General features: G+C 39.0%; 2 protein-coding genes across 4 annotated transcripts in view; one reads left to right on the forward strand and one right to left on the reverse strand.

Moving 5' to 3' along the window:
- Positions 1-14,412, reverse strand: part of acsl6 (acyl-CoA synthetase long chain family member 6) — a 59,386-nt gene extending 44,974 nt beyond the window's left edge. The window contains exons 1-3 of one of the 3 annotated variants that reach the window (XM_088088009.1): positions 14,317-14,412; positions 11,280-11,434; positions 8,054-8,139 (exon numbers count right to left, since the gene is read on the reverse strand). Coding sequence is in view for 1 of the 3 variants with exons in the window: in XM_088088008.1 (XP_087944134.1) it covers positions 5,296-5,341 (46 nt within the window). In the remaining 2 variants the exon portion in view is untranslated. Of the gene's footprint in view, positions 1-1,373; positions 1,523-5,295; positions 5,861-8,053; positions 8,140-11,279; positions 11,435-14,316 lie in introns of those variants that run through there. The other 2 variants (XM_088088008.1, XM_088088011.1) reach the window with 2 other exon arrangements.
- Positions 14,413-15,539: 1,127 nt separating this feature from the next.
- Positions 15,540-20,145, forward strand: irf1b (interferon regulatory factor 1b). The gene is made up of 10 exons (XM_042498721.2): positions 15,540-15,696; positions 16,415-16,507; positions 17,243-17,342; positions 17,425-17,592; positions 17,761-17,801; positions 18,005-18,134; positions 18,273-18,380; positions 18,519-18,547; positions 18,742-18,859; positions 19,496-20,145. The coding sequence occupies exons 2-10, from the start codon at positions 16,421-16,423 to the stop codon at positions 19,603-19,605; spliced, it is 891 nt and encodes a 296-aa protein (XP_042354655.2). The 5' UTR covers positions 15,540-15,696; positions 16,415-16,420; the 3' UTR covers positions 19,606-20,145.
- Positions 20,146-20,468: the final 323 nt, after the last annotated feature.

Genomic DNA, 20,468 nt, shown 5'->3' on the forward strand with positions numbered 1-20,468 from the left:
ACAGCGGGGTCAAATAAATACAAATCTGAACTTTCTGTCATGTTGAATATTTGAGCTTTACAATTGATCCAAACAAGCAACTAATACCTTAACATCTGTACATATTGACTCAGAGTCTAACCTAAAGTGATAAAGCTCAAGATGGATTATGTGAATGATACACTATGTATAAATTTGAGTTCATTATCAGTTCACACTGAAGGTTTAGCCTGTGCTTAGATATACTGAGGTATGAAATGTCTACCAAAGGATTTAATTAAACTGTGGCTCTTGACTTGAACATGAACTACAAGGAGCAAATGACAGTTTCCAGCTGTATCCACTCACATAAAAGCTAAATGTTCTGCAGAAGTGGCGATATTTTGGGAAGGCAATTTGGCTGAATTTATACATGTTACATTGCCACAAATGGCTCATCTAAAGTGCCAGCTAGTCACTCCCCTGAGGATCTGTGAAAGGTTGTAGTCACTTGCTTCAGTCCATTTAAACAGGATGAGTAAAAACTGGTCAAAATATTGATTTTTAGCCATGAACCTCTGCTGCATCAACGCTTGTTTAACACTCCTCATCTAAGATTTCTACACTTTGCTGCAGCGTTTGTGCTGGAAGCTATATGCAGGGATGGGGGCTTGTGAATGGGCCAGTTAGACTTCCTGTGACCTCTGAGGCTTAAAGTGGAGGAAACGCAGCCGTGCATCCTTAAGTCCCGCCTCATCGGCCCATCTGAGGGCCGTCACCAATGATTAGAGTCCAGCGTGGGGAGATTACAGCCTATTAGCACAAAGGCGGATGACCAGTAGTAACCTCATACTCTATTTAAAGACATCCGACTCGGCTTTCTCTTAATATTTAAATGCTTTTTTTCCTGCTTTGCAACTTCACATCAGTGCATTTCATCTTTCCTTTTGCTTCTTCTTTTAAAAACCAATCATCCTTGCACAGCACCTTCTCTCTGACTTTCTCTCTTTTAACCATCATCCTTGTCTCTCAGCTATTCCTCTAAGCTAGGTCCACCCTCCATGAGCCAAACCACAGCTTCCTCATGTCACTGTTGCTGAGATAAAGACACAGTAACACCCTCTGCACACAAAACATCCACTTCCCCTCCTGAATTGATGTGCAACACAACAGGTAATTGCAATTATCATTCACAAAATAAAGTCAGTGATTGATAAAAGCTGCAGAACAAAAAGTACAGGATTGACCTGAGCAGAAAGGCCGTTACATATCAGAAATGCAGCACTGAAGTAAAGTAAAAAGAGACACACGGAGCAAGCAAAGGCTAAAAAAAAAAGCACATCAGGCGAAATATATAAACTGTAATTGCATTGCAGAAGGGTTTAAGCAGCTGTGGTCTATGCAGCAGCACTTACAAAGGCGTCGGAGGAAGCCAGGCATCCGCTGAGGTGTGATGTGTGTCTAACTATGTGTGTGTGTGTGTTTATGTGTCTGTGTTAAGGGGCCTGAGGCAGATATCAGATCACCCTGTGCAAACTGGTGATTACCTTCCCATTGCCACCGGCCAGATTAAGCTGAGGCAAGCAAGAGGAAGGCAGCGAGATGCGTTTTGGCTCTGTTTGAGCCTGGCTGGCCTCCGTATCACACCACCCTCAGCTTGACAGACGCTGCACGCTCTCACCACACCCACCCGCCCCTCCCTCCACCACTCTCTCTCTGTCTCTCTCTGTCACCCTCCCCCTTCCTAAACACAGCAGCGCTCTCCTTCTTCACTACTCGTGCACACTGGCATAGTGACACACAACACACATGCAAATAATGCATGCACAGTTGATATTTGCACATTTAAACAAATTACACAAACCTGAGCGGCTCCCAGTTTGATTTTACAATCAAAGTGAGAGTGAATGTAGCGCTGTGGATCTCAACCTGGGGGTTCAGGACCCCTAATGGGCCACAAGATGATCTTTTTAGGCTTATAATGTCATTTATGGATAGTAAAGGCAAGGGAAAACATGTTTTTTCTCTATTAATTTTGCTCTTTTTTTGGGGGGGGGTCTTTAGATGATTAATACAGAAAATCTTTTCAATGGTTCAACCTGACAGGAAAAACATATTGTTAAATTGTTCACCACACTTTGTGGTCACTGCTTCATTTCAAAGGATGTGAGTCAAAAAGGCTGACAACTGCAAGCATACTGCTCCATATCACAGCTTCCTGGTGAAAGCGGTCTTTTTTTTTTAACGTTGTTAATTTTTTGAGGAATGAAGAAAAAGTTCTTTAGAGCTAAAAGCACCTTCTTGGGGGGGTTTCTGTGTTAAAATGAAGCGGAACGAGTAATCAAACCAAACAGAGACAACACTCTACAGTACATTACTAAGAAGACTGATCTATAAAAGAACAACTTGGGCATGTGACAGAACTGGTTCAGCACTTTCGACTGAGCCATTACTGCCCAGCATCCCACAATATAAGGAAGAGGATGCACTGAATGCTGACAAAGCAATACACCACTCTGAGGGAGAGCTGCCATGTGGATCTGAGAGCACCCAGACTGGCGGAAATTATGGATCACACCAGGACTGAGACTTTAGAGCAGCATATATGTAATCTTAAAATCACTTCCTTGACATGTGATTGAAGTTAAAAGAAAAAACAGCTCTGGTTAAACATGTAACTACAGCAATCTGTCAACTACATTTGCCTCTTAATACCTCATAACACTTGGTGCACACAACACTCAACTCTTATTCTGTCAAATTGTGCAGTCATGCAGTGTTTCTTTAATTTGCAGGTTTTCAACATTTTCACAATCCCTCTGACTCTCTCTCTCTGCGTTCTCATTTCAGCCTCTAATTTGATACCGACTAAGAAGTTGTTTGAATGACAAAAAGACAACAGTCATACTCCAGAGTCACACATGGGTTACAAGTCATTATTCCTCTGCTGAGCATCATGGACCTTGTGGTATCTTAAGAAAAGGGCCTGCCAACCTTGAGTAGTAAAATATCATTGGTTACTTTCTGCCAAAGGGTGGGGCAACTCCAGCAGCGTCCTCTTAATCAAATATTGAGGAAGGAAAAAGAATAGGTTTACACTCTGTGTGCAGCTGCACTAGATGGTGATTAAAATGAATTATTTATATTGAGGAGCAGCAGGGTGCTGGGATGTGCTGACAGGTTAAGGGTGTCATGAATCTCCCAAAGGGGCTCATTTCAGCATCACTGTACAGTGTATATATTTTCAACCTGTTTTCAAAAACTTTGGGCCTCAATTCTGATTGGCTGCTCAATTATTAAACATACAACACCTGCAACCCTATTACAGCAGGTGTTAATTTTAGTGCACCAACCAAAATCCCAAATGTTACTGGCTGTTCGTCACTTATAGAAACCACATGATGCAGCTGCTGCTGCTAAAGACTCTTTTTGGCAGTTATACCTGCACTGTAAAATCTGTTCATAAAAAGTTGCTTTTATTTTAAAAGATCTGGGAAACCAATTACCTTGAAAAATGTAAGTAAATATAACGTTTATTCTTAATTAGTGTTAGCTTGATATGTAATTATGAAGTTTCCTTTGAATTTAGTTATATTTATTTGATTCTGAGAAGTCGTTGCAACTTAAAAAGACAAGTTTGACAAATTTAATTAAATAAATCTTTCCAAGTTTTTCCAAGAAACTTCAGTAAACCAAACAGACTGTGCTATATCTCTATTCTGCTGGTTGCAAACTAGTCAGTCACATTTATATTTTCTAAAACATGTTAGCAAACCAGAGCTTGCAAAAATATCCTAACTCCATCATTTGTAAAATCCTCTTTGTCATGATCAAGTTTAGCCAAACTAACTTGTTTTACTGAAGCTGATAACAATTTAGGTAATTGCACTTGTCATTTTTAAATAGCAATGACTTTCCAAAATTAAGTAAATACAGTTAATTTTTAAGTTAATTCTACAATAAGACATAAATTAAGATTTATTTTAATCAATTTATTTAATTGATATATTTAATTTTATTGACTTTCCGTTTTTAAGGCAATCTTTTTCGAGGATTATTTAAAAATAAGATCAATTAGTCTGATTTTACAGCGAGCGTCCATTTGCCATTAAACCTTGCTGTAATCTAGTGCCACATTAAAAATAATCCTTCTCTAAGCGTTTACACTGCTTCTCTCATGACACGTTGCAGAAAAGCAGTAACCCTCCGCTATTGTGCCATACAACGCCTCTAATCTGGTCTTAATGCTGCAAAACACGGCTTCAGATGTATTATTTCGCTTTTTTAATTCTCCTCGTGCGTACTGAAGGCAACTCCAGGTCAAAGACGGTGTCTGTGAACCGCACCTTGCTCCTATCAGAGCTGTGGTAACCGGGGTTTAGGGGTCGTGTCGGTTAGAGCGGAGCATGCTGTGCTCTCTTGTTTGCCGGTAGGCCGCAGGATTTCAGCACCCCTAGCTCCTGGACAGCTCCGTCCAATCACACGCGCCCATTTCAAGCGCGTCATCCTTCCCCATCCTCCTCATCCTCCCTCCCCCCATCACTGAGGCATGGCGGAGGACATCACTGACAAAACGCTGACTTTTGCAACCGGCTTCTTGACAAACTGGCATGTTCAGTGTAAATTAAAGAATGAGCTGTGGATGTTTGTCACAGCTTCGTTTAGAGGAAAACACACCAGGAGGCTGTGAAAAACAGACTGTTCACTAAGAGCTTTTTTAAATGACGTGTGTCCGGTGTCTACGCACAATGTCACACGACCTTAGCAGCTGGCCGGCCTCAAACGCACACGTTTTATCCCGTTTGGCTTATAGTGACAACAACCCTTTATTTAATGGTTGTATATTTAACCTAAAACACACAATTTTACATGAAAATCTGCAGAATGACCCACATGTTTCAGCCGCATGGCAGCTTGTCCAGTCTTCTGTACCTGGTTAAAGGTAAAACCAAACTGGATGCATCATCCATGTTGCTTTAATAACCCTGGAGTAGGCATCCAAGCACTGTGGTTGAAGCTACAGCCGGCTAAAAGTAAAATAAATAAATAAATAAAATACACGTTTGCAGGTCCGGGTACACGTGTAGTCTGAGAAAAAACTGAAAATGTCACCGGCGTTATTAACGTGCAGGCAACTGCAGCAATAGAGTATAATTAAAGAAGCCTATGCAAAAAGAAACACCACAGCCTTAAATGAATGAAAAAGCCGGCAGTGGATGACACACAATGCGCCTCAGCCCCTCCGAGACAGGTGCATCGCCTATTACAGACCCAGCCCAGCGATGCTAAATCCTGAAATAAATGACTGAAAAATGCGAACAGATATTAAAAACTCACCTAATATAATCCAGAGCGACCCAGAGACCAAAACGAATGCGAGCATGTCTTTCTCATTGAGTCAGCTGTCCCGGTGCAGGAGCGGCTCAAAACTGCAGCATCGACTGCAGCAAGTCGCCGACAATCTGGGAGATTAAGGAGGGGGGGCGACAATTTATCTGAGACAGACCACAGTGGGGGAGCTGGGCTGGAGATGGCGATGTCCAGTAGGGTTTTTTTATGTGGAGCGGACTGAAGAAACAAACCACGACTCCGGGCTATTAAAGCATCCTTCCTCCTGGTGGATTTTCCACCTTCACCTAGTTGGCTGCTGCGCAATGGCAGACACCCCTGCTGAAATGAAAAGGTTTATTAGGTCGGACGGAAGATGCCATCGACGCCAAGGTTACTGGGGATGACGTGTCTATTCTGGAGGAACACCTTAAAACCAAGTCTGCATTTAATTTCTTAATTATTGTAAAATAATCGTGAAATTCTGTGAGATCGTTGTGAAAAGCCACATCAATTTGGGCATTTTAACGCGAATTTTTAGAAACACAAAACGAGTGCTTGTTAGTAAAGCCAGTATCTGGGCATTTTTCATTTAGTCTTTATATATGTGGGTACATTTTTAAAGAAGCTGAGTTATTTTGGTTCGTGGCACATCACACCATTGCAGCCTAAACGTCCCTGCAGCTGAGCGCAGCTTTGACACGGAGTAACTTTGCATCAGGATCACGTGGTACAATAAGACACTCCCAGTGAACTAAAGTAACCTTGAGAAGGGCTGACGAAGTGAGGCGGTGAGTGAGTGACAGCAAGGGTGAGGGAGGACAAAGAAACCCGAAAAGAATTACATTAAAAAATTAATTAAGATTATTGTGGTTATTTGTGCAGTAGAGCAATAGCTGTGTTTGGCTCTATGGCACATCAGTAATTAGTAATAACATTTTACATCCATCTCATGCACCTGCTATGTGAATACAACATCAATGTATTAGTCAAATCAATTAATCTTTTTTTTTTTTTAGTTTTTACTGATGTAGAGGTCAACAATTTTATCTCCTGGTGAGCCATAATTGGTTTCTTGTATGTAAACAGAGAGAAAAAAAAAAAGACCACAGTATGGCACAATTGTTATTATGTTAACCCTTTGAAACCTGAGAAAATTGTCTTGATTTCCTTTAACAACATGGGAAGAAGGCAATGAGCAAAAATTGACCCACACATCTGAAAGCAGTTTGTAAAGTGTACAAGAAAATATCTGAGAATTAGTTTCAAAGTCAACCAAACAAACAAAGAAAAACCCAAGGAAACAAGAAACAAGATTTGGAAAAATTGCTTAAAATGTATCAGAATTCTGAAACACAATTTTATGTAATTATGATAATTATAAATATAGGTTTTCCCTGGCTTTTTTTCCCCCTAGACATTTCCTATCTTTAGAAAAAATACAGTTACTAATTTCTAAATTTGTGGAACATTCCTTACCAAGTTGCTCATTGTGTTTTTGAAAGTTTAAATGTTCAAATACTTGAAAAAGACTTCTGAAAGCAGCATCAGACCGTGAAACCCCTTCAGGTGTGACAGGGGTAAAATAAGGTCTTCAGGAGTAGAAATTCTAATTGTTCTGTTGTACATTAAGACACATTCAAAAAGACAGTCAAAAGTTTTATCTGCTTTTATCTTCATTATAATGCATTTTAAACAATTTATATAAGGTCAGATGGTAGATGGGGGTTCCGAAGTACCAGACCAACTTCTTCACTCATTCACAAGGTACAAATACAAGGTATTTTTATTACTCATCTTTTTAAACATATTTTTTTAAAAAAGGAAAGATGTGTTATGTATGTGTTTATGTGTTTTTTCTTATTCATGGGTTTCTGTGTCTCTACTTATGTGCAGTGACCTATAAACCTTTTTTAAGATAGAAATATTGGCATATCCAAGTGACTAAAATTAATGGTCTTTTGTATTCTATCAACTTCATCTAAATACAGCCTTACAAAAATACACTTTATTGCTAATAGTATGAATAACTAAGGTAAAAAATGAGTATAAGCCATAATGTGCATGATTTTCTCTGTGTCCCCGCCCTGTGTTGGGCCGCTCTGTAAAGAAGGTTATTTGCCATAACCTGAAAAGTCCAGTGTTAGGATTTAGGGGGATATACTGACAGAAACTGATTATAATATAATAAGTATGTTTTCTCTAGTGTAGAATCACCTGAAAATGAGTATAGCTGTTTTCCTGACATTAGTTTTGAATGACACATTTAGGGAGCGGGTCCTCATTTATGGAGATCACCATGTTTAATGCCACATTGGAAAAACACTGATTTGAGACATGGAACTTCCTTATTTAAGCATTTTTCTTGTTTTACATCATGTTGTTTTGGAGCGGAAGAGACCTCAGTGGATAATTTGGCTCCTGCAATCTGCACTGCAAGATGCCACTAAATTGTTTTAACTCTTACACTTAGCCTAGAAGTTTTGACTGGCTGCTCTGACTTTTATTTCATTAGTTCATTAAACACTTATTTTATCCAGTGACTATTGGAAAGAATGGCATTTGAATTTTTAAAAAACTGAACATTTAAGTGCAACAACAGGCAGATTAATCTGCATGTAATAAATCACATCAATCTAATGTGTGTCCTAGCCTTTAATTCACTGACTCAGCCTTTGAGTTTATTTAACACAACATTCCTTTGCAAGTGTCTCCTGTAGTGCTTGACATGCTTACTGTCTTATTGTGTTGCTGTCATGTGACTGACCTCATTAAATGGGTCACTCGTCAGGACCTGTAATCTGTCACTTGCATCGGTGCCACCGGCTTGCTTCCTGTTCTTCTTCCTCCTCTCTGATCCCAGTGTGGAGAAAACACACAAGACAGAGAACAACGAATGATGCAGTGTGGACAAAAAGTCAGGCTGTTCATTGATGGAAGAGGAGGGGAAACAGAAATACAAGGAGGAACATAATCACATTACAAACTGTCTTTTTTTTTTACCTCAACTTAGTTTGCAAATATTAACCAAGGTACCTGTAATCTGGCAGCAGGACTCCAGGAGAGTGACTGCGTTTTAATTGATTAGTGAGTTTAACACACACACCAAAAAAAAATCCTGCTTAGTATCTAAAATATAGCTCTAAAATTCTTAAATGTTATCATATTGCCACTTGTGTGGGAGATTTAAGTTGAGGTCAAGGGTCAAATGGTTTAAATAACAGAGATGAAGTGTCCCTTCTCTGGCTGGATGGTAATAAATTGGGGATTCTTTATGTTTCATGGCCAAAATGTCATTTTCTGACATAAAATATTACTTAAAGTCTTGTTTGGTAAAATTTCTATTTTATCAGCGGTGGCCAGAGTTACAAGGATTCATCGTCTGGGTGCAATATGTCTGTACAAACTTTTACAACAATCCATCCAACAATTGTTGAGATATTTCAGTTTGGATCAAAGTGATGGAACAATAGACTGATACGGTCATCCTATTGAGTCAACATGACTTTAACCTTCCGCCATAGCTGCATGGCTAAAAAAATAAGCAAGACTGGAGCCAAGTGACGCAAAGGCAAGGAAATCCAGCCAATAAAGGAAACCTATGAGTGGGTTAGTAAGAGGTCTTTTAAGACTTCTTTTTAATTATCCAGGTCTGTTAAGACATCTTAACTCACCTACAGGTTTCATTTATTTGCTTGGCAATGACAATTAAAGACAACAAAATGAAAGATTATGCAACATGTCTGTCTGCTTCTGCTTTATCTTACTGTATGCTTTACAGCACCAAAGATAAGAAGAAGCCGTCAGAAGCATGTTATCAACTTGACCCAGAGACTCTCTTAACATATTTTACTGGCGTCTCCTTGTCTCTGCTTCCTCTTGAACGCAGGGTTTAAACAGTCATCATGTTTTCATGTAGAGTACCAACTTAAAGGTGCAGGCAATGATTCTAACCTGGTACACTTTTTTTTTTCAGTTCTGCGAATATCTCCTCACAATCTACTAGCTGTCCATTCCCATGCTCATAAACAGCCGTGACTCTGGAAATGGGAATCAAAGTGGCTCAGACCACACTCACACATCACTCACATTACCCAGTTAGCAACAGCAGGCTTTCGTGCTCGTGCACAGGACAGATGAAAATCTTTGGGGGTTTAATGAGACAGGCAGTTGACAAATGTAATGACTGGTTCCACGTCAAAGAAGCTTCTATTATATTGTCATAATGAAAGAGCCCAGAGAGCCACATACAGCCAAAAAAAATTGCCTGTGAGTTTAACGGAACCAATGAGTTCCTCCAGAACTGAAGTATATGGCTCGCCCCTTAGGGAACCAGTAATGAAATTATGTTTGTCTTTTCTGACTATTAATGCTTTTTGTGGTGCTTTCTTTTACGGGATCATTTTAATCAGTGTTTGCCTACCCTAAACAAGTTCCAGCTAGTTACACCAAAATAAGTTCCCCCCCGACACTATTTTGACAAGGAAAATAAGTAGAATAAAGTAAAATATTCTAAATTAAGCATACACTTAAACTTATATTGACTTTTTTAGGTGGGCATTTATTAGGTGGTTAAAATACATTTTGCTGCTGCCTTTCTCCACCTTTCACACTCACACTTCCTGTCAATTACAGACAATAAAAGCCTAAAAAAAATAATCTTTAAAAAAAAAAATTAGAACTATCCCTTTAAGCACAATTTTGTGGTACTTGGACTTGACTTGAGCATTATACTTTTGTGCTACATCATGAAATCATCATATTATACATGAAATTGAGGTTTAATTTTACATTAAAAAAAACACAAGTTAAGTGTAGCCTATTAAATATAACTGATGAAGCATAAACTTTTTGGGCTTTTGACATTTTACTAAAAAAACAAAAAAGAAGGATCTAGTTAGGACTCTTTGTCATGTTTTGGAAGTTTTTGGCAGTTCCACTGAAAGTGGAACTTTCATTTCATTTAAATAACAGTTTTTGACCCAAAGAGATAAAAGTCTCCAATTCTTCACAAAAAAGAAAAGTCTGACAAATAAATTAAATTTTTAAGTCAATTTAGCTTATAAAATTCCAACATTTTATTTAAATGGGGTTCCCAAAGAATATTTATTTAAATTGTGGTATTGTTACCTTTGAACTTTAGTACTATTTCCAGTACTGCCTATTACTTGCTAATGACATTTATAAGAAGAAAATTTCAACTCAAAGAGCAACATCTCAGACAAAAGTGGTTTACTCCTGATTAACTTACAAAGAGCATAGTATTCTCAGTCACTTGCTGTGGGATTCACAAACAGTACACATAGTGGACCACTGGGGGTGCTAAAAGCATTCAGACAAAACTCTGCACCACCAGTCCTGTTTGAGTGAACCCTGCAGAGATGATGTAATTTGTGTCGGATTTGTTTGAGGGATGTTTGTGTAATCTGTGGAAACTCCACGCTATCTCGTCTGTAAGTCTAAAGCGTACACTATGAAACGTGTTGCAATATTATGTTTTTAGCACTCTTCTCACCTCATTTGTTTACATTTTCTCTACCTACACCCAAATAATCCCTCTTTTTTTCTAACAGGATTTTAGGGAATTTGGATTTATGGGACAAAAAATGCCATTATTTTTTTAAGGACTTCCATGACATTTTGTCTTTTTTTACCAGCAATGCTTTATGTGCTCATAATTTCAAATGGGTTTTCTGGAAATAATTGTGCTTTGAGCTGTATAATAACTTGAGCTGTGTATTTGCTACCAATTAAAGAGAAAATACAGACAATGATCAGTTGGTATAGTTTTCCTTCAAGGACATTCCTACTGAGGTTTGGCAGATGCAAATATTAAAATTGTAAACTGTAAATATTGAAATATGAAATATTTACAATTTGACAAAAAGAACATAACCTGTCAGTTTGACTGAAAGTACAAAACAACCTCAACAGTTCAGTGGTGATGGTAAGGCGTGCAACCAGCGCTAGAGAACAAGTTAAAACAAACTAACATTTTTTGGGGCCCCCAGTGGCTCCATGGATGGAGTGGGCATGCCATGTGCAGGGGTGGTGTCCTTGCCGCAGAGGCTGTGGGTCCGCTTCCAGTTCATGGCCCTTTGCTGCATGTCATCCTCTCTCTCTCCCACTTTCATGTTTGCATTCTGTCCTGTCAGATAGAGGGGAAAAAACAAAAGAAAAATAATATTTTATTGAAAAAAAAAGGAACTTTTGGAAAACAGGAAAAGAGACACAAAAACACAACAAAGAGGAGACTACAAAGAGACATGAAAATGACAAAATAAGACATTAAATTACAAAAAAAAAGTACAAACAGGGCAAAACAATCAAAAAGAGACGCCAAATGACCAAAAAGAGACAAAATCACTACAGGGAGACACAAAATGACCAAAAAACACTCAAAATGACAACAAGTAGACACATAATAGCAGTGAGAAGATATAAAATGGCAAAAAAGACACAAAATGAGACAAAAACAAAAAAGAAAAAAAACAACAACACTAAACTAAAGACACAAACTGGCTACAAGGAGACACAAAATGTTCACAAGGACACATAAAACTACCAAAAAGAGACAAGAAATGACCACAAAGAGACGCAAAGCAACCAAAGAAGACACAAATTAACTATGAGGAGACATAAAACCGTTCAACAGAAAATAAGAACATTCACCCCAAAGCCAGTGTTTGTGTTTCCAGTCCCATGTAGGAGAGGTGGTGGGGCCATTTACATATCTTTGTCCCCATGGGCTCATTGTCTCATAATGCACCCATGCATAAACCTTATTATGTATATGCAACACAAATGTATCATGACTCAACAAAAGTCTAACTTCCCCTGAAATTCAGATCAAATGTGGTTAAAATATGTTATCTGAAAAAAGTAGATATTCTACCTTGCAGTAAACAGCCTCCCACCCCCCCATACTCCCACCCTGCATGAGGTCGCAGTGTAATTGCAGGCTAACTAATGAAGGCTTTGACTTGATCCAGTGTCAGTGAGCTTTCAAAGCAGATGGTCCAGGGGGAGATTGGATACTCAAGCTGCTTGTCTCATCCCAAAGCTTCAAATTACTGTCTTATCCTTGCAGGTGGCCTAAATAATCAGAAACACTATCACTGTATGTCAAAGGTGCAATAAAAAGTTAAGGGATTTGTCAATGTGGGTGTGAAAACACCTTGATTGCAGTTTAGCAAAAGAAATTACAAAATAAAAAATCACTGGTCTATGGCTAATGTCAGTCCCTGGATTATCAGAAATGGTAGGCAGGCTGATGTCGCTGTATTTCTAGATAACTGTGTCGTGACAGTTTCTGTTGAATAAAATGCATCAAGTCAAGTCTTGTCTTGTCTTGTCTTGACTTTCTTGTGAGTTAAATTAAGCGTCTGCAGATGGATTCACAATGCGGTCAAGACTAAGCTGAGTAACTAAGTCCTGAACAAAGGAGATGTCTTTTTCTTTCTTTTTTTTTTCTTAAATAAACACTGAAAAGTACTGAGGGTCAGGGAGGAGGGGGAGTTGGCCATTATCTTTAACAAGTGTAAAGCAGTTCGGCAGCAAGACAAGTGAGCAATTTAGGCCATCTTATGTTGTCCTGTTCTTTGAGTAAGACAGCTTGTCAAACACTGACAAGAAGTAAAATGCAAGGTTTATATAGTATTACATACATTTACATTTCGATAGCTTGTTTGCAGATCTAAATTTGGAGATAGAAATGAGAATGTACAAATGAAAATAATATGTATATTTAGGTTATTGGATGTTGTTATACTTCCATGTTAAATAAACAGATTACATTATGAGATGTGTTTCAAATCAGTTAGGTCTACATGTTGCCATTGGACAGATCTAAAACTTGCCACATGTTCCCTTTAAATGAGGTAATGTCCACATGTGATGTGACAAAAGGTTTTGTTATATATATTGAAGGCTCAGAATACTAAAATTATGTGCTGCTTTGCAGGAAAACATGTATTATTGGAGAAAAGTCTCAAAAACGTAACACTGATCCCTGTGACCCCTTGTCTTACGCTGTCTTGCTTTGAATTAGGCACTAACAGCTTGTTACACACTGACAAGAAGTAAAGTGCAAGGTTGCAATTATATTATATAGACCTACATTTCCATTAGAATAGTTTCTTTACAGACTTCATGTTTGCTTTATATGAAGTGATGTTTCATAATATGTCAAATTGCTTTGTTTAGAGATTTTAAAATCCTGAAAGGCTAAAATTGTCCATTATTTTGCATGATTTGCAACATTAATTATTCTGGAAAAGTCAGAAAAAAGTATCAATGACCCCAATGACCCCTCACATTTAGCTTTAAAAAATCATTTGTTAATAATATAATTTATTATAAATAAGCTGAAAACACAATAAAACATGGGCTATCGATCTGAGAATAAACCCCACACACGTTGCATGTGTTTTGCCTCAGCCAGTGCATTCATTTCATTCACACGTGTCTCTCTTTGCTGCCATCAGCCATCAGCAGGGAGCGGACAACAATAATCGGTGGGAATAACGGGATGATTTTCCCCTACAAATCAAGATGTCTGCCTTTCTTGGGAAAACCCATCGTCTAACTGCCGGTGAAAACTCCGCGGGAAAACTCCCTGCTATTCCTTCCCAGGCACGCGCTCTAGCCTGCGAACAGCACGCACCAGGCAGGCGCAAGCGCGCAAACACAGCACGCGGGAAGTCCCTGGAAGGACCGGTAGCTGAGATAACGCTAACGTGGGGGTTCCCATAGTACCCCAAAGAGCTCGAGCTATGTCTGCACCCGGTGTTGTTGTGTATGTCACGATCTCCCGTTTTCATAAGGAGCAAAAAGTGAGGAGACCGAGCACCGGGATTCAATTTGGGCTACAACGAGCATAAAATATTCGGATATAGCTCATGTCCTGCCATTTTCATTCACTCCGCTGCAGTTTGGTGCACGCGTTCATTACTTTTTAGACATTTCTTGTGATACTTGTGAATTACTATCACGTGTATGAATGATACTGTGTGTTAAAAGCTCTGTCACCTGTCTCTGCCATGGTCTGTGCCCACACAGCTGCTGCTTCCGCGTACATTACTACACCTCCTCGTAGCGTTACGTCATCACGGCTCCATATCATCACGCAGCGTAGCCTACATTTAAGCCTGTGCCACACTCCCCCTGCCGGTGACTGAAATTACTACATCATTTCTTGTAAATACCCAGCTTCACTGCTAAGGACCTGTTTATATGAAAGGGCTGGTCCCATGCACATGTTTATCATGCCTGACTTGGCTAAACTTTGATACCTGGATGATGACTGCTCGTGTCTCTATGTGTGTGTGTGTGTGTGTGTGTGTGTGTGTGTGTGTGTGTGTGTGTGTGTGTGTGTGTGTGTGTGTGTGTGTGTGTGTGCGCAGGTGCTATGATACTTTACATGCATATTTTTATTTTAATAAGGTACATTTTGCACAATCTCCAAATTGCAGATTGATATTACAGATTATGTCAGTATTGACAGCCTAATAATAATAACAACAAAATAATAATAATAATAATAATAATAATAATAATAATAATAATAATAATAATAACAATAATTTAAAATAAAATAATAATAATAATGTATAGTTATAAATACAACTATAGTTATAACTATGTGCTTTACATGACACTTTAACATATAAGACCATAACCTGTCATACTTTATTCCTTCATTCTTGATTTTAAATCTACAATATGTGACAATACCTGCAAATCTCAAAAACGTTTGCAGCAATGAAAAAGTATGCAGACCTGACACATGCTAAATATAAAAAACAAACAAACATGAGAGTGACACATGAGTTGGCTCATTAAAACTTTGAGGGTTGGTCCAGTCTACGTGCTTCAGTCCAGTGTAATCAACCCAGTTATTAACTTCCTCCTTGCATTCAACAACGTGATTTCTCGGAAAAGGTCTACTGCTGCTGAAAGGGGCTGTCAACAGCGCATGCGCATGCACGCTGTAAAAAAAAAAAAAGAAGGAAACTTGACTTTATTTCTGTATTTGCTCCTGTAGTGTCTAAAATCACATTTTGAAACGGCATGTGATGCATGGTGTTGCACTGCTATAAACATGTCCAGTGATACTAAGGAAACTCCTATTTGAAAAATATTTTTCTGAGTCGACATAATTAAAATAAAATAGACGTGGACATTTTTTGCAGTGTGCACGCCTTCCTTGCCCAGCCGGGGAAAACCCTTGAAGTTGACTATAAAACAGCGGTGTCTCTGGTACTCTGCATAGTGCCCGCTTCTGATCAAGACAGATCTCCAAGTGGATAACACACTAAGAGCAGAAGAAGCTTCTCTGGGAGCAAACTTCAACCAATCGGATTAATTTTGTGCATTTTCTTCTTACGGCTCATACACGAAGCAAAATCTGTAAGTGATCTGGAATTCACACTTCTTCTTGCATGGGATACCTCAGATTCATTTTTTTTTTCTTACCGGCAGCGACTTTTGACGATGACTACTGCAACTATTTAAGACATATACAGCAAGTCAAAGTTGTTAGTAGGCTCGAACATCCCGAAATGCTTGATATTGTGATGCTTTAAACGTTTTTTCAGATGTTAATATTTGCGTAATTCTTGCACACCGCGCGCTCTTATTTATTGACAGGAATGAATTAGGAGATAAAGTGACTTTTTAAACCTATAAGTAGTGTGCGCATGCAGCGGTGCAGGAGGAGGTGTGCGCTCTCCCCGCGCGAACTGGGTCTTGGTGCGCACGTCTCCAAATGCCTCCTGCTTGGATACAATCGAGTTTTCGTTTTCCCTTTTTAAGGACTGCAAAATAAGTTTGTTTGGTTTTTTTAAAATGTTTTTTTTATATTTTAGCAGCGTCTTGAATGCAAAAGCCATTAAAGTCCAATCGGATTTGGTCTATTGTGACCTTCATTAGATGCGCTTGACTCCTACGCGTAAACGCCCCCCTGTTCGCCTGCATGCCCCGGCCGTGAACTCTCCTGCGTGGCCAGCAGGCAGCAGTAAATCTAGTGAGGGCGATCTGGGAGTTGAATTCTTCTCGCTGCTGTATGTCAAACACTGCACTCGTCAAGTATCTAAAATCTAATTTCCTCTGTTTCTGCGTATTTAAGGCAAACATGCCTGTGTCAAGGATGAGGATGAGGCCATGGCTGGAAAAGCAGATCGAGTCAAACGCCGTCGCTGGTCTGACTTGGCTGGACAAGGTGAGATTATTTCCCGCTGAAACGTTGGATTGTTTCATGTAAATGGCATTTGGTGAAAGCGTGTAGACAGTATATCCAAAGTGCTGAAACAAACATTAACAAACATTACATTCTTTAAGCTGGAGTTACACAAGTGTTGATAAGGGAAGTGATCTGCGAGGCTGCAACTGCCTTGATTTGATGTTTGTTACCTTGCTGATCACACAATATTTGCATGTTATTGTCAGAGTAGCTGGTTTGAAGCATCAGTTGGGATGGTGTTTTGGAGGGAAAAAATGCTATAGTAGACAGTTAAGGGAAGGGAAAACATCTGGCAGTCATGACAGCCTTTTAAAACAAACACAATATGGCACTCCAGACAGGTGAAAAAGATCCCATGAGTTACACGGAGCCCAAGTTTGGCCCCTGTCTCACAGATATTACAGTGTATTCTTTATCTGTGAGTGGGAAATGGGCCAAACATGTTGAAGAGAAATTAAAAATGTCTTCCTAAGTTTCAAACTAAAAAAAAAAAGACTAAAACTTGTTCAGTGTGTGTTTTTTTTCCTCTGTGGCTACTGTGACTGTGCTATGCAAATAATATTTTTACATAATTTAGGGCCCATGTATTAGAACACTGTTAACAGTCGCAGTTTGATGGCAGCTTCTTGCAATGTTTGAAAATTTGTGCTCATACCTTTTTTAGTCGATGGTGAACCTTCATCCCAACTCAGCATTTCCTTTTGTACTTTACAGGAAAAGACAATGTTTTCAATTCCCTGGAAGCATGCGGCTCGACACGGCTGGGAGCTGGACAAGGACGCAAGTCTGTTCAAGCGGTGGGCCATCCACACAGGTGAGCATGCATTAATAAACATGCAAACTCTGCAGATAAAAACGCAGTCAACGTTCAGAAACTAAACAAATGCCTTCTGCAGGGAAATACGTGGAAGGTCAGACTTGTGACCCAAAGACATGGAAAGCCAACTTCCGCTGTGCAATGAATTCACTGCCTGACATCGAGGAGGTGAAAGACAGGAGCATCAACAAAGGCCACCAAGCTGTTCGCGTCTTCAGGATGCTGCCTACAAGCCCAAAATCAAGAGGTGAGAAAAGTGACAGGAAGCGGGCAAGCAAATATGTATCAGCATCGGTGTGCAGCATCTGCTGCCTGCTGATTTCTTTTTTTTCTTTTTACTCATGAACTCAGCTTGTTCCACGACCACACAGTGAGCTGTTTAAGTGATCAAAATATATTTTTGTCCTCCGCACAGATAAACGAAGCAAAGCAAAGGAGACAAAGGCAAGGAAGAAGGTAAAGACTGCAATGTCCTATGAAAATTCAATGTTGATGTTTACTTTTCTGCCTTAGTTGTGTGTGCTTGTTACATAATAAGAAGCCTTTTTCAAATTAAAATTTATATATATTATAAAATAATGGTAGTTGAGCAACAGCTTGACATAGAGCTGCAGGTGTGTTTTGTTACTCGCTAATTATGACTTTATCTTTCTCTACAGAGCTCCATCAAGGTGGAGGACAACGTAGACTGCAGTAGCGCTCAGTCTCCCATGGATGAGTCAGTGTCGGAGGACACCTTTTCCACTCAGGAGAACACAGTCGACAGCACAGTGCCCACAGAGCATCCAGGTGAGAAATACGGAGAGTTTAAGAATAAATGAATATGTAATTAAACAAGTAGATAACGCAAATGTTGTAAATGTTAGGTTACAAAGTGAAGTGAATGAATTTATCGCTAAAAGCTGCTTTTGTTTGTGGTCTTTGCAGATTTAACATTTGTGTCGCAGTCTGAAGTACCTGACTGGTCTTTGTCAATTGAAATCGGCCCCGAGAGCTTCTGCCACAGATTCGAAGTTTCACCTGATCACAGCCCCGGTAAGACAGCACATACAGCAGCACACTTGCTAAAAAATGTTTTAGGAAGCTAAACTGAGTTCATTCAAACAGATCAGTATCACAGTGCTGTACTGATGTCCTCCCTTTTCTCTCCCTCTCTTTGCTGCCATCCTTCAGATTTTGACTACACAGAGGACATTATCCAGGTAAGCATGGCCTTCATCTCCTACTCTACACAGCATGCATTTTTCATTGACAGGAATACCCATGTTTGTCTTATTCTGCCTGTTTGGGTTGTGTATTAATACCCCAAAACAATAACATAAGACTGTTTGGTGTTGGGAACATTTCAGTTGCTCAAAATATGATAGCCATACTCAATCCAGCATTGCTCTTTCAGATTTGCCAGCAACTGGAGAAAGAGTCAAACTGGATGTCGTGCAGTTTAGACGGCAAGGGGTTCCTGAGCAATGAAGCATGCACCAGTCCAGGGAGCCAGTGGAGTGAATCTTCCTCAGGTAAATGTTACGATTTGATGGCTTAGATGGGGAACTGTCCCTAAATTCATCTGCAATAAAGTGCCATTAGAAATATTTTGATGTAAATGTGGGTTTCCACAAGAATTTTGTTCAGCTGAAACATACTTGTTAGTTTTTCTCAAACATTATTAAACCCTTATTCCAAAATACAAGTTTAGTTAAGTCAAGTAAAGTGAATTACTGTTCTTTCAAACAATGAATTGTTATTAAGAGGGGACTCTAGTGATACAGCATTTAAACCTCTAAAGCTGAGGAAGTTGGTTTGATTTCTTTCAAAAATACATAACAGACAAACATAATGAGCAATTTGGCAAGAAGTTTTCTACAAACTACAAAAAATGAATAAAACGTGACAAGAAAATTAACTGAAAATTAGCCTTGACCCTTTAAAGGGTCAAAATCACTGGATCCCACATTTATCCCACATAAAATCCTCCTTTGTTAGACCATCTCTGCATTGTCTTTTGAAGTCCAGAAATCAAATTCATAACTTAATCTCAAGCTCAATCTGAGGTTGCTGATTGTCACTTGAATTGTCACTTGAATTTTCATTTTTAATAATAGAATTTAAATTTTCTACATCCTGACCTTTGGTTTCCTCTGTTCGTTTTACAGTCGAAGACCTAGAGGAAATGCCACAGTACACAACATTGGGCTCAGACCTCACAAATCCCACAGACGACATGTGGAACAATTTTTGTCAACAGATGCCCCTCCTGCTTTAGGATCTTCAGGACAGGATAATGCTTTGACACTTTTGGACTTTTAAAAAAGCTCATCCTACCCAGCATCCTTCCCTTACTGAGCCATCACCTCAGTCGAATCTTATCATCCCTCCAGTCCATGATGTCCATCACACTCTAAGCTAACACCCACCCCTCCCCACAACTTCCACCCGTGTGCCGTGACTATCGCAGAGAGCTTTCTTCATCTCCCTCAGCCTGTGTCTATCTTCTATGTTATTGGCTGGTTCAAGGCATTTTGGATACATATGAGGTAGACAATACTTACCTCAAAATGCAGATGCTTGTATTTACTTTCTAGTTGTTGTATAAAGTCAAATATACAATAATATCTATTTTTCCGTTATGTGAAAAATACATTTTAGTTAAAGGGATGAGAAAGCATTTGGATAAACATCTTAACTTCAGGTGAAAGCTCTTTTTCAAAATTTTACTTTTTTTTTTGCTCAAATGAATTGTAAACTAATGTACATAGTTGTTTGTGTGTTGTTTTTTATATAAAAATAAAAATCTAAATGTGAACGAATACGACTCTTTATTATGAAGGGCTTTAAGTTCATGTGTCCAGAGATGACTCAGTAACTGACCAGATGTTTATGCCTCATATTGGCAATGATAACCCCTGCTGACTTGTCTGTGAGGCAGTGAAACAATATCAGTGTTTGACATGTAACCTGATCCCTGCTCTGACCAACAAATTCCCTTCCAGTGGCAAATGAACAGTCTCATTGGAAAAAGTCAAATTATCTGGCTTCATGTCCTATCTGATTAACAGCCTTTAAAAAGCTCATGAATGCATTTAAAATCACACAAATTATTTCTTCACATTTAACTGGATTTAACAT

This window comes from Plectropomus leopardus, chromosome 15, assembly GCF_026936395.1.
Source record: "Plectropomus leopardus strain MGB_pleo_1.0 chromosome 15, ASM2693639v1, whole genome shotgun sequence".
NCBI classification, from domain to species: domain Eukaryota; kingdom Metazoa; phylum Chordata; class Actinopteri; order Perciformes; family Serranidae; genus Plectropomus; species Plectropomus leopardus.